The 23,287-nt window shown below is 49.9% G+C and overlaps 1 protein-coding gene across 4 annotated transcripts in view; it reads right to left on the reverse strand.

Annotated features, from left to right (window-relative positions):
- The window catches only part of INSC (INSC spindle orientation adaptor protein), a 135,420-nt gene that overhangs the window by 25,539 nt on the left and 86,594 nt on the right, over nt 1–23,287 (reverse strand). For all 4 annotated transcript variants that reach the window (XM_041729720.1, XM_041729717.1, XM_041729719.1 and 1 more), the window contains exons 7-8: nt 20,566–20,691; nt 1,548–1,719 (exon numbers count right to left, since the gene is read on the reverse strand). In XM_041729720.1, the coding sequence (XP_041585654.1) occupies nt 1,548–1,719; nt 20,566–20,691 (298 nt within the window). The remainder of the gene's footprint in view (nt 1–1,547; nt 1,720–20,565; nt 20,692–23,287) is intronic.

Genomic DNA, 23,287 nt, shown 5'->3' on the forward strand with positions numbered 1-23,287 from the left:
ATGACTGACCATGAGCTTCCTGGCATAAGTGAATCCTAACTCTGTTATGTTGCCTTGAGAAGGTTCCTCAACCTCTCCTGGCCTACGTTTCTTCTCCTATTGAGTGAGCACTGAACTTTCTGGTCTCTTGAGTTCCCTCCAGCCAAGATCTTCAACAGTTGGCTTCTGTGTTTTGTCAACTTTAAAGAAACGTGGATGTTGGCAAATTGATGTATCCCAGCCTGGCTTGTGGGTGCCACTGCCCCAATGACCAGAATCAACCCATAAAGCCAATTTAACTGATGACTCCTATGTTCAAGGTCCTTGCAGAGCATACAATTCTAGAGCTAGAAGGACTCAAAAGAAATGGCTCCAACCTCATGTTTTCTGTATTAGGTAAACTGTGAAGTAGCCCCGCACAGGATTGCTGGTCAACAGCTCTTTGTTAAATGGATGAATGAAAAGACAAAAGCTCACACTCGAATGTTCTGACTCCTAGTCTAGTTTCTGCGCTGCCCCTACATTTGTGTTATGCCAAATCTTCCCAGCCTTGGTTTGAGAATTCCAAGAGTGAATGCTAAATTTTCTGATGAGATCAACTTTCATTCCGTTTCAATCAGACATGGATATGGAGACAGTGGCAGAGGTAAGGATAGAAGTAGAAACACATATCCTTGCCAGGACTTATAGAAGAAAGGATGTGGTTGGCAAAACAAGTCTCCTGAGGGTTTTATCCAGACAAGTACCAGCTTTGGCAGTTTTGCAAAAGAAAGCTGGAGGGAGAGAATATTCTAGATTGCAGACAATGATTCTCCAGTCAGGAGTACATAAGTCTGAATAGGAGAACTTAGAAGAGGGCAGCCCGGGTGGCTCAGTGGTTTAGCGCCGCCTTCAGCCCAGGTCCTGATCCTGGAGACCGGGGATCGAGTCCCATGTCGGGCTCCCTGCATGGAGCCTGCTTCTCCCTCTGCCTGTGTCTCTGCCTCTCTCTCTCTCTGTGTCTCTCATGAAAAAATAAATAAAATCTTTTTTTTTTAAAAAAAAAAAAAGGAGAACCTAGAAGAGTCACAGCTTTCAAGGCCCCACGATGTGGGTGCAGTGGGGGCTTGCAGGTGGCAGGCTGGTGTGGACCAGTGCTTGCTGAGAAGCTGTTTGCCCCATCATTCTGTGCATTCCTTGGCTGCAATAGTCTGAGACTTCAGAGACAGAGCCCACCAGAGTCTCTCTGGCCAAGGATCTAAACCTCAAAATTCAAGGTCCTCTACTTCCCCATGGGCTTGTCCCAGTCTCTATTCAGAAAGGTCAGTTAGTCCCAATGTGACCTCAACTCAAAGAACTTCTCAGCTGCATGCATTTCAATCAGAGACTTGACAACAAAGTTCTTTAAAGCCTGACTCTAATACTTTAACTGTGGGATTTCAGCTAGTGTGACATCAGTGTGGGAGCTACATGGGGTGCAGTGTGTGTGGGTGTGTGGAGGGGGGAGGAAGGCCTCCTTGGCCCTTCTTGAAGACAACTGTGACAAGTCCCGCTCACGCAGCAGTCCCCTCCCGCCCAGGGTGACTCACTGATGAGAGCTGTCACGATTTCTTCCATGCTTTCCAGAAAGCTGCCGAGGTGCTGAGTAAAGGGCAGGTGTGGGGAGGTGACCTGGGCAACCACAGCCGCAGCTTCAGCCCGTGTGGCCTCTGGGTGGCTGTCATCGGTCAGGATGTCGGCCAAGCATAGAACACCGTCCACCTGCAGGGGAGAGAGGGCATGGCCCTGTATGTCCTGGGAGAGCACCACTGCTCGTGACAGTAAGGAGACAGACACAAGCCCCCTATAGGGTCCAGCCCTAGATTCCCAGAACAGCCCAGGACACTGTGTGGAGCCAGGGACAACCCTGGTGGCAAGACCCCAAAAATGACCCCAAACCTGGCATCAGAAGACCTGTCCTTTGGCTCCAACAGAGACCAAGGACCTCTCCTGGGCTTCTTAGAATGCAGGCATCAAGCCAAGTGCCCAGGGCTAGCCCCTGGCCATCCACTACAGCAAAACACAGTGTAAAGAACAGTCACTTAGAATCCCCACATGCCCGAGCTCCAACCCTGGCCCCCTCTTACTTGAACCGTATGACTTGGCCTCCATCACTTAGCCTGTCCAAGACTGTATCCTCATCCACCAACAGGGTGTTGGGGGTTAAGGTGATGAAGCAGGTGATGCGGATCCAGGAAGACAAATGTTGGCTCCCTCCTCCCTTCCTCGGGTTAGCGCTAGGCTGAGCTCAACGTCCTTCGCTCCCCATCCCGTCTTCCACCACCCTCCCCACTAGAAAGAGGGCTGCTTCCCTGAAAGCTTGCTCTCTCTGCCTAACCAGAGAGGAATGAACCTGGGCGTGGTGGGATGGGAATGCCAGAAAAAGACTTCAGTTTCCCAGTTCTGCCCCAATCAGACTTACTCATGGCACTATAATAGCTTCTACTTATCAAGTGCTCACTATGTGCCAGCCATCCTTTCAAATGCCGTACATATACCATTAACTCCTTGTGATGATCCTCTGAGGCCAGTATTATCAGTATCCCCATTTTACAGATGAAGAAACTGAGACACAGAAGGATTCATTGACTTGCCACAAATCACAAACTTAAAAAAGTAGTTGGTTTGGAAGTTGAACCCAAATTGTGTAGCTTCAAAGCCCATGGTTTCTATCAGGACATTATACTGCCTCCTGAGAAGTGACAGCTGAACCTCAACCTCCACCTCCATCAGGGGTCACTAGATGAGGCTTTCTGGAGAAAGGCAGGGGAGGGATGGTGGGTAGTAACTTATCAGTTAGCTCAGCTGGGTCCCTGCGGCTCCTTAGATGCCCCAGGCCACCAGCCTGCCTGAGGACCCTGTCACCAACCACCAAGAAGTCCTTCCCCTGTTGGGGTGGGGGGCAGGGACGAGGCCAGGGAAGAACCAGGGAGAGGTGAAGTGAGGAGACACCTGTGCCTCTGCTCCCCACACCTGCCCACACCGGCTCCTGTCCCTACACCCTTACTTCCTGCCACTCAGCTCAAGCAGCTCTCCAGAGGTCAGTGTTTCTCTTGACTAATCACCACCACTGACTTCTGGGCCTCCCCTAAATGGCTCTTGGGAGCTGTAAGGTCCATTAGCTGTAAAAGCCTTTGGCAATCTCAGACTCAAAAGGAGACGAATATGGGAACAGGAGCTAGAGGAGCTGTCCGCAATAAAACTCACCTGGATGTGCCTAATTAAAAAAGAGCAAACAGCAGCCAGGCAGCTGCGGGCAGGACTGGATTCATGCCAGATGTCTGACTAACAGGCCTTCAGAGAAGAGCCTCGCTTGGGCCCAGGTAAGGAAAGGGGGCTGCTCTGGGCCTGGAAACAGGAAGCAGCCCTATTGCCAGCCTGCCAACATAAGAAACCTCTTAGACCTGTCGGATTTTTATCCCTTTCCCCCTTCCAGCATTATCCAAGGCTATAGCTAAGGGTCTCAAGTATCTTGGTCTCCTCAATCTGACATTGGATGCAAATGGAATTGTATTCCCAAACCCGGTTGAGAATGCCAGTCAAACCCAAACCAGGCCCACTAGAAACCTAGTCCCCAACATATGCTTGGAGATGGGTCAATCTGAATACACTAGAGAAGCCAGGAGTGAGTGATCTCTGAGGGCTCCCTAAATGCTCCTCAGCAACTGCAGTGAGTGCAGTTTCCCTGAGCACATGCTATGTGCCAAGCCGAGGTGAGTCAGGGCAGGGTATCCTCTGCAGTGAGGCAGGAGACTCATCCACAGATAACCACTTTACATTGTGATTTCCAATGAGGACATTCTCTGGGGAGGCCTCTGGAAGCCACCCTGACTTAATGCCCACACCCCAGCTTGAAGAGGTGGCCCTTGAAACGCAGGCCCAAATACACCTGCTAGCATCATAGCATTTATCACACTGTTTCTCCAGGTGGAGTCTGAGGACTAGTTGCACCCAATTCACGAAGGGTTTCTCCAAAGCACATTCCTGCCCACCCCCTTCCTAGACCTACTCAGACTCTGGGAAGGTGTGGAATTTGCCTTTTTCACAAGGTCCGCAGATGCCTTTATGCACCAGGGGTTTGGAGCAGCACCACTGTGATGTGACTCTCTCTCTCCCCCTTGTCTGTTTCCCCTGTCCCCAGAGCACTCTTCAAGTCTGGGTACAGCTTGTTCACTCATGGCTGCTCCAGCCCTCACACATAGTAGTAGGCTTTGGGTAAAAGGGGAATAAATGCAAGCGAGTAAAAGTTGGCCGAAGACTTGAAGACACACCTGAGCTAAGTAAAGGGGAAGGGATGGCATCGCAGATGGAGGAGCTATTGTGAGCAAGGGCCACTACAGGGAAGAGCAGCTCCAGAGAAACAGCCAGCTTGGGAACATGGATTCTACGAATTCCTGACCCCAAGACAGTGGCTCTGACTGAGCCTGATTCCTCTTCTGCCCTTAGGTTTCCCAAGAAGTGTATCTGTGGTGTCATGTCTATGCAACTGCCCACTGTCCTGCTTCCCTTCTAATGTGTTTTCTGCACTTCAGATCTCTTTTGGTAACTTGTTAATTATGAAATCTATCGTCCCTTCAAAAGAGAATATGTGTGTGTGTTGCAAATATATGAGGTATAAAAAACAACAAAACAAACACCCATATGGGTATACGTATGTGCCTACTATCTAGACATTTTTTTTTTAGATTTTTAAAATTTATTTATTCATGAGATACACAGAGAGAGAATGAGAGAGGCAGAGACACAAGCAGAGGTTCCATGCAAGGGCCCGATGCGGGACTCAATCCCTGGTCTCCAGGATCACACCCTGGGCTGAAGGTGGCGCTAAACCACTGAGCCACCCCGGGCTGCCCCAGAAATTCTAATAATATTAGGAAGAAGATAATATCATAAAGCTCCCTGTATGCAGTTTTTGATCTCAAAGCTCTGCCTTTCCCTGTTGGATGGGCCACTACCCTGAATTTTGTGCTATTATTCCCTGTTTCTTTAGAGATTTATTGCATGTGTATAGCTTTACAAGGTTTTGAACTTGACACAAATGGTATCATGGTGTGTATAGCACTTCGCTCTTTCCCCCAGTCATTTTGGGAAACTCCTAAGGTCTATTTTCACTGCTGTGTGGTATCTCACTGTATAAACCAACTGTTATTCATGTATATATTCTCCTGTCGATGGTCCTTTGAGTCATTCCTCGGTTTTTGCTATAATATGCAGTACTTCTATAAATGTTCTTCCAAGCGTCTTCTGGTGCATACATGCCAGATTCTCTAGGGGTCTCAATCAAGGAGTGGAATTACTAACTCATAGAGCCTGCACATCTTTAATTCTACTAGTGTTGCCACGTTGTTTTGCAGGACAGCTGTAGCAGTTTATATCCCTATCAGCAGTGTATAAACTCAACTCCATACTCTTGCCAACATTTGGTACTGTCAGATTCTAAAGTTTTGTCACTTTGGTGGAGGTGTAAAATTTTTATTTTAATATGTATGTCTCGACTTTCTACCATGAAGCTCAGAGTCCTCTCATGTTTTCATTTTATTATGATTAGGTTTGGTTCTGATTTGGGGTTTTGCCATTTGGACTTTTTCTACGAATGGCCTGTTCATGTGTTTTGCTCATTTTTCTATTTGGTAGATTGTCACAGTGGGTCAATTTCTTGGGCCTTTGTGTCTGATGCTTCTGATCTGCCACTTAGCCTGCTGTCAGCAAGATGCCACTAGCCCAAGTTGATTTCCCTATGCATCACCATCTCAGCAGCTCCAACCCAGCCAGCTCACTGCAGTGGGAGCCCCTGAAGGGGACCACACCACTGGACTCCAAGCTTTCCAGTGCATGAACTAGTTCCTGTAGCATCAGAACATGCACAGGCTCTAGAGTCACACCTACCTGGATCTGAATCCTGCTTCTGCATCTTACTAGCTGCACAATTTTTGTACTTATTTTGAGTCTTTATGTATAAGTGGGGGTAAAAATACCCACCTCCGAGGATGTTGGAATTTAACAAAGATAATGCATGTATAATACCTGCCACATGGTGGTGCCATCATCCCACCTCTTCTGCATCTGATGATTGCAGCTATCTAGATCTGGGGCCCTGAGTCCTACTCACTTTTCTGTAGGCTCATCTGGGACTGACACTCTGCTGGGAACCTCAGCCCTTTGTGTTAGGGCCCACAGGCTTTCCTACTTGTTTGGACATCTCAACTCATGCAGCCCAGAACTAGAACTTTTAAAAGGAGAGTGACTCCTATTTCAATTCCTGACCAGCACCAATAAGATGAATAACTACAATAGCTCGGAAGAGAACAAAGAGAAAAGTAGCACAATCCCTGCATCTCTTTATAGCTCATCAAACATTAATTGTGCACCTACCTTGTGATGGGCACTGAACTAGGCACTGGTACAAAGATGAATCAGGAATAAACAAGAAATGGAGAAGCAAAGACAGACACATAGAGAAATAAAAGATGAAGGAGGGAGAATGAAAGAGAGAGAGATCATATATTTAAGAAGGATTTGGGGACTTGTCTGGTGCAGAGCCCAGCCTCCCTGTCCCTCTCTGACTTGGCCTCTACAACACCTCTCCCTGCTGGGAACCCTCTCCAACTTGGTGCTCTCTCCTGCCTGGGACTCTATGACACCCCATTGTGGAGGCTCATCTCCGCCCTAACTACCACTTATCATTTGCTCCTTTAGTCTCTCCTTTGCATCCACCTAAAGTAGCTTACACCAGGCTCCCCCAACAGCCCACTTTGTACCATCTCAGTCAATAGCACCTAAGTCAAGTGGCCTCAGTGACTCACTAGGATGACCCCCAAACCTAGCTCTCTAGCTCTGACCTTCTTTCCTGATATCCACATATACATTTCCAACCTGCCACTGAATCTTTTTATGTTTAACTCCAAAATTAATTTGCCTAGATATTCCACAGGGACCTCAAACCCAGTTCACCTAAAGCTTGAATGGTCTTCTGTGAACACATGCCTGCCTCCCTCAGACAGAGTTTCTCTGTCCTCCCAGCTGCCATACCACTCCGATCTGATCACAACTAGAGCACTTATGGTGTCAGGTTGCTCTCATATGTTTGTATGTCTACCCTGCACTAGATGTGAGCTGCTCTGGACAGCTCCTGTACTGAATCATCTCTAGTCTCCAGCACCCAACTGAAGCCTGACACATGGCAGTTAACACAGCAGGCTGAATGGCAAAGAGACAGAGGCCTGGGGAAGGAAAGAGATCACCAAGGCCATGAAGCACATTAGTGCCAGGGCCAGGACTCCCATCCTGGTCTCCTCACTCTTTGCCCTGTGCTCCTCTGGACAGCCTCTGGGAAGGGCAGTAAAGGGAGAAGTTAGTGAAAGGGTCAGGTCAAAAAGAGTTGCTTAACTTAGCTCGTATGATGGGCCCAGGAGTGACCCAGCCTGAGGCCAGCTTCTTCAAACACTAGTCTCATTTCTGGAAAGTCTCCATCCTCAAACCACCCACTTCCTATCCCTGGACATAAACTTAATGATGCCAGGAGAACAATCTAATCAAAGCACTTTCACATCCCTAAAGAAATTGCTGTTGGAAGCACTTATATGTAATTAGCTTTTACATGGAAAAGGATGGGCCTGGGCCCAAGGCCAAGCTTTCCTCATGGGAGAGCTTGCAAGTGGTGATGAGGATGGTCTAGCCTGGTCATCACCTGGGAAGCAGGGCTGCTGCACCTGGAGTCTGGACACAGAGGGAGCTGGAGAATGCTGGGATTCTCCCTGAGGGGTGGTTGAAGGAGGATAAAACCCATGCAGTTGAGGAACCTAAAATATACAGTAAACATCACATCATATTTAGGAGCAACGTTCTCTTACTAGTTATTAGAAAAGCATCACTGGTGCCTTTATGCAAATATCTCAAGAAATGGGGCTAGTCCATAAAGACCCATCAGATATACCAGTGCTGGGCTACTATTCTCCAGTTCTGTTCTGCATGTTCAGCTTTTAGGGAAAGGCAGAAGGGTTGCTGGTTTCTGGGTTGTAACAGTTAAACAGAATCAGCCAAATATGGTGGTAACTCAGCCACAGGAGAGGGAGTGTGATCTAAAGATCTCTAAATTTCCTCCTTCACCTTTCTGTCCACTCAGACACTTAAAGTCTGTAGGGGGGGTGGGGAGGAGACAAGTTGGGACTACAAAGCAGGTGGAATTCTGCTCATGTGACCAGACAGGGCAAATCTGTTTGCCCAGGGTATATTTTGCCCAGGGAAAATTCAATCATAGAGAGGGAAGCAAAGGTCATGTCCAAGAAAGCAAAGACAAGTATAGGGCAAGGGTCAGGGCACAGCATTAGGTGGGATAAATGAATCCATCCCTCAGAAGCAAGATCTGAATGTGGAATATAAGCCAGATTACAGCACAGAATCTGTGAACAATGTAAGGGGTTAAAGGCTCACTTTACAAAATGAGGTATTTGTTTTAAGGAGTGTTGGTAGAGCTGACAATTTAGTAGAAAGCAACAGAAGGTAAAACAGGCCTCCAGGAGGATAATATGATCTTCCTCCCAAAGGAACATATCCCAGACGGCACTCAACCTCCTTTACTATTTCAAACAAGAATCTCTGATTAAAAGCTAAGTGTCAAAATGGATAAAACAAGTATTAATATGTAATAGGGAATGGGACAGTGGATGAAAGGGATTATATAACCAGTTTGGAAAGCAAGTCAGTGAGGTAGAGAGAGGTGAATTACTGCAGTGGAGGGAAATCAGGGATTGCATTCCTTTACTTTACTGACAAAAAATAATTTCAGATGATTTTCTTTAAGGTGGACTGTCAAACAGATGCAAAATGAAGGCATTTGGGGGTAGAAGGAGTGGAGTTTGTGAGAAGGTATCAAAAGGCCAGTAAAAACAAGTTCACTTCCTTTTGGGTTAGGGTTAGCATGCCTGAGCTGATGAAAAAACATTAACTTTTCAAGCAAAGCACTGCGGGGCACAGCTCAGGCGGGAATTGTACCAAAAGTACTTCTAGATCTTAGCCTGGTTCTCAGATGATTAGAATCATCTGGGAAATTTTTAAGCTACCAATGCCTGGGTTTTACCACCAGAGAATCTGATTTCATTGATTCAAGGTGATGTCTCGGTATCAATATTTTTAAAGGCTCCTCAAATAATTCCAATGGGGATCCTAGGTGGAGCACCACTGTTCCAGAGGCACCTGTGGTTTTTGTAGAAGCTGCATAATTTTAGGAGAGAGAAAAGTCTGGCTTCACAATTCAGCTCTGCTACTTGCTGACTTGGTGAAATGAACTAGTTACTCATCTTCTCTGAGCTTGTTATCTAATCCTTGAAATGATAATGATATCATGGTTAATAATGAAATCGTTAATGAAATATTGAAAGGATTCCTCCCAAATCAGAAACAAGACAGATATCTATTATCACCACTCCTATTTCGCATTTTACAGTGGCCCTAGCCAATGAAATAAGACAAGAAAAAGAAATAAAAAGATAAAATCATCAGAAAAGAGGAAGCAGAACTGTAATAATTTACAGATCGCATGACTGTGTACATCTGCACACAATCCAAGTCTATTTAAAATCCAAAAGACTCAGTATACCATTATATTCAAAATTGTATTTTCAGGGTGCCTGGGTGGCTCAGTCAGTTGAGCGCCTGCCTTTGGCTCGGGTTGTGATCCCAGGGTCCTGGGATCGGACTCCACATTGGGCTCCCTGCTCAGCGGGGGAATCTGTTTCACTCTCCCACTCCCCCTGCTCATGATCTCTCACACTTGTTCTCACTCTCAAATAAATAAATAAAATCTTTTTAAAAACCCCAAAATTGTATTTTCTATGTATCAGCAACTTAGGAAAAAAGGAATTCTAAAATAGCACTTAATTACTGTAAAAACATATCCAGAATTAAGTCTAAAAAAGATGTGCAAGATGTTGACACTGAAAACTCAAGATATAGTTGAGAGAAATTAAAAGCAGTCTGTATAAATAGAGGTGTGGTACATTTATTGATTGGAACATCCTATACTGTTTAAGATGTCAATTATCCTAAAATTTATTTATAAATTTAAAGAAATCCCAATCAAAATCTTAGCAGGAGTTTCTGTGGAAATTAACAAGTGGATTTTAAAATATACACAGAAAGGCAAAGAACTTAGAATTACAAAGATAATATTAAGGAAGAACAAAGTTGGAGGATTTATACTACCAAATGTCAAAGTTTCTTATAGACTACAGAGACTCAGTGTCATATTGGCACAAGGATGGACAAAAGGACTTATGGAATACAAAAGAAAAAAAAAACCCTCCAGAAACAGACTCATGCATATATCATCACTTTACCAATAACAAAGGCACCACTTTCATCACAAAATGATGAAAGGTGGTCTTTTTGGCAAACAGCACTGGCTCAGCTGGATATCATATGGAAAACACTGAACCTCAAATACCATTAAAAATTTAATTTAAAATATATCATAGGGGATCCCTGGGTGGCGCAGCGGTTTAGTGCCTGTCTTTGACCCAGGGCGCGATCCTGGAGACCTGGGATCGAATCCCACATCGGGCTCCCGGTGCATGGAGCCTGCTTCTCCCTCTGCCTGTGTCTCTGCCTCTCTCTCTCTCTCTGTGTGACTATCATAAATAAAAAATTTAAAAAATAAAATAAAATAAAATAAAATAAAATAAAATAAAATAAAATAAAATATATCATAGACCTAAATGTGGAGTGTAAAACAATAAAGCTCCTAGAAGAAAATATAGACTATCTTCATGTTTTGGGGGTAAACAAACATTTCTTAAATGGACAAGAGCAACAGCTACAAAAGACTAGATCACCAAACTGGACTTTATCTATGTTAAGCATTTCTATTCATCAGAAGACACCACTAAGAGAATGAAAAAGCAGACCACGGGCTGAGAATGTATATTCTCAATACATATAACCTGACAAAGGATTCATATGTCAAATATATTTTTCCAAGTTTATAATTCAAGTACAAAAGCACAACAAGGTCACTTTTTTTTTTTATGAGCAAAAGTCTTGGACAGATATTTCACAGCTGATAGCCAAAGGGTTGATAAGGATGCGGAAAAATGTTCCAAATCATTGCTCATCAGGAGAATGAAGTGAAAACCATCATGCGAGGTCCCTCTATACCTGAGCAGCTCATAATCGGGGCACTCACTGCATGCCCAGCTATTGCAAAGCTGCAAACTGCCCCAGACCTCTGAAGCAGCCCAAAGGAGGATGAAACACTCCTTTTGGAAACTTTGTGCTGTTCCTCTGTCTTCCCGTCTCCCCTCCCTCTCTCTCTCATGCTTGTCTCTTCCTCTTTCTTACCACCCTTCCCTCTCCTGGTCTCTTTTTATGTCTTCCTGGAACCTGAGAGGCACCATTGCTTGCTGGCAGGGGTGGAGGACACTGGTTCTGGCTCTGAGCTTTGAGAGCAGGCCTGCCCCGCCCCCCCAGGAAGTGGGTCTTCCCTAGTCAAGTCTGCCCCAAACCTACACCTTCTGCAGTCCCCTCAGCCTCCTCACTATCTCCCCTTCTGGCCCCAGCAACTTCCTTTCCCAGGCTCACCTCCAGACTAGCATCTGCCCCGTTTCAGAAGCCAAAGGGGAAGGCAGTGCTAGTGGTAGAGGCTCCAGCCCTACACCCCGTCCAGTACCCCAAGGAACCCTCGCTTCCCCGTGGCACAGCTTCCCTTCTCCCCAGCACTAGCATCATGTTTACATCTGACTTCTTATTTATTTTCTGCTCTCACCAGATTGCTTGGGGTACAGGCGGGAAATGCACCTCAGCCCACCACACACATGCACGGAACCCGCAGGCCTCCATCTGTAAATTCACAGGGGAGAGAGGTGCCCTGGCAACTCCTAGAGGAACATCGCCCCCTCAACACACACCCAGTCCTGGAGAATAGGCACCAGAATTCCCAGCCCAGCCAGCTCACCGATTCTGACTTGTGTTCATCACATTTGTCTTCCTGAATGACTTCATATGCCACACAGTCCCAGCAGAACACACATGTCCCTCCACCAAATGAGAAAAATTGAGGTTCATAGGGGTTAGAGAGCTTGCTTGTGGGTTCTCAGCAAACCAGTGGTAAAAGGAAGGGCTGGCCTGGGTTCAGTGCACTAACCCCCCACCTGGGGATGGGTCTGTTGGGGACCCAGGAACATGAGCTCAGGGCCAGAGGGGTGAGAGGGAGAGGAAGGAAAGCTGAAACAAATGATCAGGGATAGATGGTATAAAAGGGGGCTCAGGGAAAATCCCACATACAGATTTTGGGGCATTATGTCCTTACTGAAGGGATGCATCAGTGTTTGCATTCCCCACTCCCACCCCACACCTGGGGCTGAAACAGCTCACAGAGGCCTGGCCCGGCTGTGGCTGAGTGAAGTCACATGACCTGCGCTCTAACCTCAGATGCGCTGCTCACAGTGGGAATGTGGGTTGCACATCACCTCCCTTCTCTGGGCCTCTGCCCTCTTATCTGCCATGGGCAAGAATGCACCAGAACTCTTACAACAGCAGTTATCCCCGCATGCAGCAAGCACTGTTGCCCTGGATGTGCAATCCGCTTCCCTGATGGGCTAAGGGGCAGGCGATACAGCTTAGGCAGGGCTCCGAGGCTGGGCGACGTGGGACACGCTCCAGGGGCAGCACCCAGTACAGTGTGAGCACCAGGAGTGAGGACAGTGGTCGGGAAGGCTGACCAGGGAAGGGCATCCGAGCAGAGCGCCCGGGCCACCCCCACCTAGGCAGGTGCTCCCCGGCAAGGAAGCCAGGAAGACATGCAGTGGACGACTCTGGTGGGAAAGGGAAGAGAAACTCACATTCATGGCACGTGGACTCATTTCCTCCTCACAGCCTGCAAGGCAGGGACTGTCCTTCCACTTTACATATGACGAGACCAGGGCCTAGCGGGCCGCACAGTCAGTATCCCCTAAGTGCTGAAACCGGACGTGGAACCCAGGCCCGCTCACCGAAGGGACGAAGGGCTGGAGGCAGGCTGCTCACAGGCACCTCTGTGCCAGGACGAGGGGTTTGGGGCCTAGCGAGACCTGGGGGCTGGGGGTGCTTAGGGAGGGCTCTGGGGGTCAGCCACATGTTAGATGACAAGATGCCTCCACATGGTCCTCCTGGAGGAGGCTGGGTTGGCACGAAGATGCTCCCGTTGCCTGGAATTTGCAGATCTCTCCCCCCCACCCCCCCTCCCCACACACATGACATACGGGACACACTGTGCGGGATCAGTAGGTTGGGACCCCAGCCCACCAGCCTCCCCAGCTCCAGGAGAGCCTCCCGCTGCTGCTCTCATCCACCAGGGGCCGCTGTCACACAGCCCTCGGGGACGACTGCGCCCCGACCGAGCAAGCGCCAGCCCGGTTGGCAGCTGCACGGTTCAGGCAGTCGGGGGGCTCGTGCCTTCCACCTCAGGCTGCAGCCCCCCAAGCCAGCCAGGGCCGTCCTTCAGTGTGAACAATACTGGCCTGTGATGTCAGCGTGAGCTCTTGCAGGATGCTGGGGGGGGGGGGGGGTGCAGGGAGGTGGGCCAGCGTGGCTAACTGCGTTCTTGCCCCTTCGCATCCTGGCCGCCGTCCAGTCCCCGGACCCCGGCTCCCCAGGCAGACGGACAAGGTTGGGAGCCTCGGAGCTCAGGGCAGCAAATGAACTCCGCTCCCTCCAGACAGCCCCCTAGCGGAGACGGGGAAAGCGCCCATGGGGGTCCCCACCCCTGTCTGCCTGCAGTCACAGGGGGGACAGCTGACCTGGCACCCTGGGGCTCCTTGCGCTGTTCCAGCCCATCCCCAGGGCAGCTGAAGGGGTGGGCAAAGCTGCTAAGCCCTGCGGGCTGAGCCTGGGGCGGCAGGGGTGGAGGGGGGCGGTGGGGTCGGGGATCTCCACTCACAGGCCTTCTCTCCCTGGGTAAAGAAGGGGCTGCAAGATAAATCCAGCAAAGATTTCTTGCCCCACTCTCCCCACCCGCCCTTACTGACATACCAGAGCTAACTCCCCCGGGGGCAGAGCCGCCTGGAGGCCTGGGGTCTGCACCCCACAGTCTTTCCAGCTAATGAGAGGGGTGGGGGGAGGCTGTTGCAAACAGAAACTATAGCTGGGAGCAAAAGATCGGGGTTCTCATGCAGGCTCGGCCTCCCCCACTGTCTCAGCACTGTCCAGCATCACCTCTCCCCTCTGTAAAATGGGCACGACCATCTCTCTCGGCCTTCCTTACAATGTGATTGCGAGAATCAAATGAGCAGGAGAAAAGAAAAACTGGCTTTTGCGGGGAGGGGCGGGGTGAAGAATATGATCTATTTATGACCATCTGTAACCCTGCAGGGAACAAGCGGTGGAGGGAACGTCCTCACTGAAATGCCAGCGGGAACAGCAGACTCTCCCCCACCGGCCCCCTTGCACCCTGCTCCCTCCTGCCGAGGGTCTCCGGGATTTAAATAGCTGGATCCAGGCCCCCCTGCCGCCAGCCTAGCCCTTCAAATGTCAGGGCATCTCAAGCCCAAGAAGCTGGCCCAGGAGACAGGGAGCGGTGGCGGAGCTGCGTGGAGAGGCAGCAATTTTCCCATCCGTCGCCACTGATGGTTTTCTTCTTGGACTTGAAATTGAGCCCTCGTTCCCTCCCTCCTGCTCAGCTTTAATTTCTCTCCATCTTTAATTTCTCCATCGATTTTCATTATACTCTCCCTTTGGCTCCAGCACAGGGTGAACTCCTTATTTGAAAAAAAAAAATGAAATGGGGGTGGGGTGGGGGGAATAAAAGGAAGCTCTTCTGAAAGCAAGATTGTCTCTGGTCTCAAGGCTGGAAGAGGCACGGACTAGGACTGTGCTGGACACTGTCTGAAGCTGTCTCAGCATCGGGCTTTGAGTGCCCCACATCCCCCCTTATGGCCCCAGACCCATAGGTCCCTGCCCCTCAGATCCTCGGATCCACGCCCCCCCCCTCCCAGACCACAGCCCCAGTCTCGCTCTAGCCCCCAGCCCCCTGCAGCCCCAAGCTGCACCCTGGGCCCGTCCAGCCCCTGAGCCAACGGTGTCCCGACCGTCCCTGTAACCACGCGGAATGTCTGGAACTCTGCTAGCACTGTTGTAAAATCCCCAGGACTCTGCCTCTCTGGGGGTAGGCAGGGTTGGCCCAGGTCAACCTGATGGGGTGGAGACGAATGGGCCAGGAGGAGGGACCAAAGCAGACACAGGCCAAGTGCTCCCCCGCCCCCCCGCCCCCCCGCCCCCAGCACCACATTGCGAGCCCTGCCCATGGCTGCACTGCATCATCTTCATCCTGGCGGCTCCACCAAGGAGGAGTCATCTTCTTGTTATGAAGAAACCAAGGTTCAGAGAGGGATGACTTGCTCCCTAGCCCCCTGCCAGCCTCTCTAATCCCTCTAGTCCCCGCCCCCTTAGTGATGCCAGTCCATCCACCTTCCCTGGCCGGTCCTCCAGGAAGGCGGCCGTGACCAGTCCAGGCAGGCTGGGTTGTCCGGCCACCCAGACTGAGTGGGGGCCATCTGCTCTCATTGGGGCTGTGTGTCTCTGGGGCCCTCACTCCCTCCTGGAGCCTTCTTTTCTTCCTCTGGTCTTCTCCAAGGTGGGGTCCAGAGAACACTGTCTCTTCTTCCAGGCTCCCCCAGTTCATTGAACACAGAGCTCCCAGAAGACCTACAGCTCCACCACTAACCGGTCAGCTGTGGTGTCCCCCTGCCTTTGCTGAGGCCACTTGCCCTTGGTCTGCCTGGCCCTCCTTGGCCCTGTGAGCCCAGCTCCACTGCCTCCTTATTGCTGGCCTCACCAGCACCCCAGGCAGAGGTGGTGCCACCAGCCCTGTGGCCTCTGATGGCCATGGGACAGCCCTTTCCACTGTCTGAACCCCTGGGCTTCTCTCTAGCCACCCCCACGGAGAGGCAGGGAGCATAGCTGCTTGTCTCTCCTCTCCAGAGCCCAGCAGGGGCTATGTGGAATGAGGGGCGATTGTCTGCCAATGACACAAGGGAAATAGGACGGATTTCCTGAAACTCACTGGTTTGGAGGAAACACGATGTGGAGGAGGCTGTGGCCAGGCTGAACCAGGCCTCTGAAAAGAAAGGACAGATTCTTGAGAGACCCTTCAGACACCTCTGGAGAGGCCTTTGCTGTGTTCTGACATCTTACCCCTCCAGCTCTCTAGAGGGAGTGTCCACGTCTGCCCCCGGCCCAAGCCAACCCCGCCCCCCCCTGGGCTAGCTCCCAGGAAGCCATTCCTCTGCAGTCCCCACCTCAGAACCAGCCAGCTACAGTTCTGAGCAGTTTCCTCATCTGTAAAACAAAAAGGATATAAGGACTCGTGCTCCAGCCCCACCCAGCTTCTCCATACTGTGCACCGAGCAGCATCCCCCACCATGCTAGCCCCACCTCTATCCAGGCCAGCGCTCCCCCTGTCTACCAGATGGTAGTCTTCCCCAGGCCACTGATTTTCAAAACCTGGGCAATCTGCTTGGGACCAGCCCCAATCACAATAGCCTCCCTGTGTCATCCGTACAGCACCATGGTACTGCACATCTATTCTCCTCTGACAGTCCTAGGAGGTGGATTTCATCATGCCCCTTTAACCAAGGACACTGAACCTCTGGGAAGGCAAGCAAAGTCCTCAGGGAAATGTGCCCAAGCTCATCGTGGAGAAGCCTGGGCTCCAAACCAGGAGAGCCTGACCATCAGAGGCCATGGCTTCCCCCACTGTGCTGGGTGGCTTCTCAGCAGACGTGCTAGGAGGGAAGAGATGAGTGGCGCGATTGGTGGGTGATGGACTGAGCAAATGAATGAACAAGCGAGTGGATGACCGATGACAGAAGGAATGAGGACTTGGGTGCCTAAGTGACCTCATTGAGTGAATGAATGAATCCATGGCTGAATCTAGGACCACATGAATGCCCCAAGCCCGATAGAGCTCGGGCGTCACCAGGCATCACGCGGCAGGGTGTCTGGTGCCCTGGCTAGACCCATGGCTCTGACAATGGGATCTGTGCATGATTTAATGGATATCTCCAGGGTTGGAAGGAAGTGGGGAGCCGCATGACAAAGATGAATTTCACCAAATCTAGCATATTTCTCACTGCCAATTAATTAAGTGGGCCTCAGCAAGGAGCCTAGGCCAGTACATCAGCATAAGGCTGGGACTTTGACATTATCTGACTAGTGCATGAGTTGGGCCTTTGAGTGGGTGGCTAGCAAGAGTCCCCGGGCACCACGCTCTCCATCCTGTCTTCACCTCACGTGTCATGCTGTGGTCTCTACTCTCCAGCCTGTCTTTGGGCCTCTTCACCCTCCACTCTAAACACTAACAACGGCCAACCCCATTGGAGCCTCGGAGGCCAGCACTCAGCAGCCCAGATCACATAGTGGGGCAAGTGTGAGCAGGACCTAGGGGAGGGGGGCTGGCCAGGGTGGGAAAGACCCTGGCCTCTCCTGGGTATAGAACTTCTCTCAAGCTTGGAAGCAGCATGATATGAGGAAAAGAACATGGATGGCAGCCTCACAATATCAGATTTGAGTCCCGGGTCCATGGAATGGTTCACAGCCCAGGTTGGCTGTGGCTGAGCACACCGCTGCACCACGTACTCGCTGTGTGCTCTTGGGCAAGTTGCTTCACTTCTCTGAATCTCCCAACCTTCTATAAATAAGGAGGATAATCACAGCACCAGAAGAGTAACGATTACATGACACTGTGAAAGGAAGGGCTTAGCAAAGCGCTTGCCCGAAGCAAGTAGCCGATGCGTGTTAGTTATCGTCCCGTCCGTCATTGTCACAATGTTCTTATTACCTGTTAGAGCAGGGGTCAATAAACATTTTCTGCCGAGGGCCAGATCGTAAATCTTTTTGGCTTTGTGGGCTGCAAGGTCTCTTACAATTATTCAACTCTGCTACTGTAGCACAAAAGGAGACAGTCAATACCTAAACGGAGGAGCATGCCAGTTCCACTACAACTTTATGAGTCAAAAACTTGAATTTGAACTTCACCTAATCTTCATAGAACACAAAATGTTATTTTTCTTCTGATTTTTTTTTTAACCATGTAAAAATGGGGGGAAAAAAAATCTCAGCTCCCGGGTCCTACCGAACCAGGCAGCAGGCTGAGTGTGACCCACAGGCCATGACTCGCCACCCCCTGTCCTGGAATAGAAGCTCCAAGAGGACAAGGGGGGTTGGTGGGTTTGTCCACTGCTAATCTCCCAGCATCTAAAACAGTGCCTGGCAAAGGGCGGTCAATAAACAGTCGCCGATGAATGAATTACATGCTGTGTGATTCTGGGCAACAAGCCATGTGGGCTCCGGCCCTTGGTCTCTTCCTCTGTGCAACGGGGTCGCTTGCACACTCACTCGGGCAAGCATCAAGTGTAACTCGAATGCACGGGGAGCCAGGAGGCCAACACAACTGCTGAACCCTGCCGTTGCCTTCTGGCCACCGGGCGGCTCTCTCCCAGGCTGGTCTCCCTCCAGCTCAGGGCCTGGCACAGGGGTGTTCAGGACTGCTCCTGTATGGAAAGTGATCTGCCCTGGAGGAGTGGTGGGGGTGCCCAGTTAGGACTACCCTCTCCTGTGTTATGTGGGGGCTGGGGGGGGTGCCTAGCACATTGGCCAGGAGCAGCAAGGCAGCCTTGGGTGTAGCTGCAGGGACTTTTTAGGCACTCTGAGGGTATCTGTAACACCAGGGAGGCGGGGAGGGAAACTGGGCATCAGACTCAGGCAGACGGGGTCCAAGTTCTGACTCTGGAATGTGCTTTGTGATTTGAGGCAAGTCACTGCAACTGCCTAAGACTCACTTTCCTTGTCTTTAAGACCGAGAGGTAAGTAGTGCTCCGCTCGCCTCACAGGGTTCTAGTGAGTTAAAAAGGGATGTATGTTGGAGGCGAGGTCAGGAAAGGTGCACTCGTGCCTTCTGGCTTTGCAGCGGCAGCAGGAAGGTGGAAGGAAAAAATCGCCTCCAGACTCCCCAGCTACACAGGTTTTCAGCTCTGAACAAAAAAGCTCTGCTGTTTTTCTTCCCCGGATTAAAAATTTCCTGCTGCTCTGCGAATTCTCAGAAGCCAAGAAATCCACTGCTTTTGGAGGACTGGGGAGTTCAGCCCCTTCTATTTTTTTTTTTTTTTCCTGTTCTTCCCACTAACCAGCATGAAAGAAGATGAAAAACAAAACCAGTCTGGCTATGTTTCCACTGTCCCAGGAAGAAGAATTTATGGGAGGAGACCATTCAGCACACAGAGCTGGAGATGTCCCATGCATTTAGTTCCTGGCCTGCCTGCCCAGCTATTTTGTCGCCGCCGGCCACCTCCTCCATTCTGCTCTCCGCGTAAGCACACACATAGGAAGGTTTCCAATCCTGCGGGAAGGGGACGCTCTGCCCAGATACTCTGGCACTGGCTCTTCCACCATCCTGCTTTGTGACCTCACACAAACCACTTCCCCATTTGGACTCACATCCTTCCCTTCCGTAAAATGAGCAGAATCCCCATCCATCCTCCATCCTCGGCTAAAAGGGCCTCTGAGCCCATGGTCCCTGTCCTGTTACCCGAGCAGATTTGGAAGAGGCAGGCAGAAAGTGCCATAACCATCTGACTAGGAGTCCAGACCAAAGTGAAGAAGCTGGTAGGGTGTGGGTTTTCTGGGAGCCAGGACCAGACTGAGGGACACAGGTACTGAAAGAGGGAAACATTTTTTTGTGCCATTCCCCATATAGACCCGACTCAAGGATCCACCCCCAATCCTGAGAGTACCACGACCATTACCAGGATATTCCTGGCTTTGTACCTCTCTTCCACGAAACTGTTCAACACCTTTCCTTGAAACTTGGTTGAGAAATCTCCAGATGTCAGCCCCAGTCTCCCCAACCGTCCAGGCTACAGTCCCTGAGGGCCCATCTGCAGGCCTCAGAGCCACTCAGGTCTGGGCCTCGGACTAGCAAGCTCATCTCTACAAACTGGGGAGAGTGGGGGTGGTGGTGGCTGGAATTAGTCACCTGGCCCCAGGTTGGCCTGGGGCTGAGGCACCTGGTCCGACCAGCTCTCTACCTTCCCTCTGGCCCTGCCCACCCCATGCCATGTTGACCCAACATACACTTGGACTTAGGCTTCAGCTTCCCTTACCCAATCCCTCTGTCCTGCTGGAGCCTCACTGCCTGCCCAGGCCAATGCACATCCTTCTCTTGCCCACTCAGTTCCCCCAAGGAGGAGGATCCCCCTCCTTCCACTGGGGTCCTTCCATGAGTGAAGGACCAAAAGCCCTGATTTTTGACACTACTCCGCACTCTACTTGCGCGCCTCTTGCTGCATTCTGCCCCTTGGACTGTTGGCCACTCCACCCAGAAAGTGCTGGGTGCCCCTTTGAGCCCTGCCCTACCTGGCCAGACTCCTCCTCAGTCCCTGTCCTCTTCGTCAACTCCCAGAGTCAAGATCCCAGCAGCCCTAGTGGAGAGATGCCTGGGAAAAAGTGGTTCTCAGGGAAGAGGCCCACATGCCCAGCAGGTCTATGCCACACACCCCCACCCCAACTCAGGGACCTCGCACCCTGCCCAGCCAGCTCTCTCACCTTCTCCAGCTGGTGGACACCCTCTTCCACGCAGCAGATGGAGGCCAGTGTGCGTAGCGCCTGGGGGTACAAGCACCGGAAACTGTCCTGCCGGCAGACCTTGAAGAGTGCCACGACCCCACCCTCCTGCCAAGAAAAAGAAGATGTCACATGACCTCCCCGTGTCAACATTCCTGGGGCTGATGGGAGAATAACTGGCATCCCTCACTCAGCTGGTATGCTTGCAGATCTGGAGGGGAGCAGAACACACCACCCCAAAATATGTCACTTTGGCGTAAGGATTGCTTTGAGCTGAAGGTAACTGAAGAAGCAGATACCAGAGATCTCTGCCCTCCCCTGTTGGCCCAGGAGGAGGACATACATTTACAGAGATAGCCCCTTCCCCTCTCTACCAGGAAGGAGAAAAGTTAATCACCAGAGGCAAATTCAGACCCTTCCAGCATGGAGGTGGCACCAAGGGAATCCTCTCGACAAAGCTGACTAACCATCCTTCATCTACTATTAGTTTTCCATAGATTTGCCTTCCCACGGTCTGCCACCCCTGGAGATTCAAAGTTCTTTTCAGTTCTTTATTTCGTGACTTCTCTGAAAATGTATTGTTCTTTTGCTAAGAAGCTACAAAAGTGCAAGTTCTAACCAACCCTGTGACTCACTCATCTCTGACTGCTCCCTGTGTCATCGTGATGCATATGCTAATAAACTTTTGTTTGCTTTTCTCTCTACTTAATCTGTCTTTTGTCAGCCCAATTTACAGGGTACCAGCCAGAGAACCTAAGAAGATGGTAGAAAAAAAAACCAATGTTGCCTCCCCTAACGTTCCTATATACCCTACACACACACACACACACACACACACACACACACACACACACTTCCATGCTCAAATGCATGCTGCAATGAAATGCTACCTCTGCAAGTGATGTCACTCTTAATATTCCAAACTGGTGATGGGACTTTCCAAATGCTTCTGGGGCTGGGGTACCAGGGGCTAGGGCCGACACACTTGAGAGGGCCAGGCCCAACACCACTCAACACTGCTCCCACAGAGCTTGCAGCTTCTTCGAAGCAGCCTGCTGTGGAACAAGCCTGGAGTCATCAGAAATAGATTCTAAAAGCAAGTCTCAGGCAGATGGGGGGAACTGAAGTCTAGATGCCCAGTGCTGGCTCTCCTTCTGCCAGCAACCACCACTACTCCTCAGACGCTCCCTACCACCATGGCACGCATACAGAAAAAGGAGTCTTATTTATATCAATAAGAGAGTTTATTCCCATTTTGTGAGGGAAAAAAAAATGCAAGTCCAGATGGGTGAAGTAATTCACTCAAATCTACACATCCTTGTTTTCCCTTCTTTACTCTAGTTTGGAAAAAAAGAAAAGAAAAGAAAAGAAAAGAAAAGAAAAGAAAAGAAAAGAAAAGAAAAGAAAAGAAAAGAAAAGAAAAGAAAAGAAAAGAAAAGAAAAGAAAAGAAAAGAAAAGAAAAGAAAAGAAAAGAAAAGAAAAGAAAAGAAAAGAAAAGAAAAGAAAAGAAAAGAAAAGAAAAGAAAAGAAAAAAGGAAAACCCTTCAAGAATGATCACCCTAGCTGAGTGTGGACACATGTACTTCTTTTGTGACAGTTGGTCACAGAAACACCTTTAATTTGTGGAGACTTCACAAGTGGTCTGGTGGGACTTCTGGGAAGAAGCCCGGGGTGAGACACTCATCCCAACTGGTCATATTTATTCTATAAAAATCACTGGAGCCACGCTGGCTGGCTCTCAGAGCAAAGTGGGAGACCCAACAGATCACAAAGCAGACCTACCGGGGTGCCCAGCAAACCGGTGGCAATGCCACCATGGATGTCCAGAGACGTAGAAGCTGGACACCTCATAGCTTTGCCCTGTTTCCTCCCTCTCCCCTTCCCCCAGGGCTTCCCCCAGGGCTGCAAGGGTGCCTGCTTCTCTATGTCTCTGTGTCTCTCATGAACAGATGGAAAAAATCTATTAAAAAATAAAATAAAATGTATATACATACATATATAAACACATATAGAAACATACCTTCCTATATAAGTACTTCCATGTATCTAAATATTTATACGTGGAGGGAGCTCCACGTGGCACCAGGGGAATCCTCTCGACAAAGCTGACTAACCATCCTTCATCTATTAGTTTTCTAATAGTGGCTGTAGAGAAGACGTGAAGACTGATGCCACTCACCTTTAACCTCACCACTCCTGACTCTACCTAAACCTGTTGCACCCTGTTCCCCAAACTGAAAAAAAAAAAGTTACAGGAGGAAGAAGGTGAGTCCAGCAAAATACCATTCCCTGTCAGATTTTTGGGACCTCTCTTCAACACACAATATACTTCTCACCAGGCTTTGTTTCATGTTCTGGGGACACAGCTGTGCCTGCCGGTGCAGATAATGAGCGAGCAACTGGAAGAGGCAGCAGCACGGCCCCCCTGAATCTTCCCCACCCGGCACCGCACAACAATCAGCACAGCAGCCCTCTTCTTTCTGAGAGTTGTGCTGCTTATCATGGCAGGAACCAAGATGATTTCATAATTCCTGACATTTTATGATCAGCTGAGAGCGATCCTTGACTTTCATCTTCCCACTTCCTTTTGGGGTTCATTTGTTGGCAAAAGGGCATCTTGTATACAGCCGGCAAAGTGCTTCATCCCACCAAGAACTATTAACGGTGTGTCAGATGCCAGACGCTCTGGTAAGTACACTGAGC

This window comes from Vulpes lagopus, chromosome 15 (assembly GCF_018345385.1).
Source record: "Vulpes lagopus strain Blue_001 chromosome 15, ASM1834538v1, whole genome shotgun sequence".
Taxonomy (NCBI): domain Eukaryota; kingdom Metazoa; phylum Chordata; class Mammalia; order Carnivora; family Canidae; genus Vulpes; species Vulpes lagopus.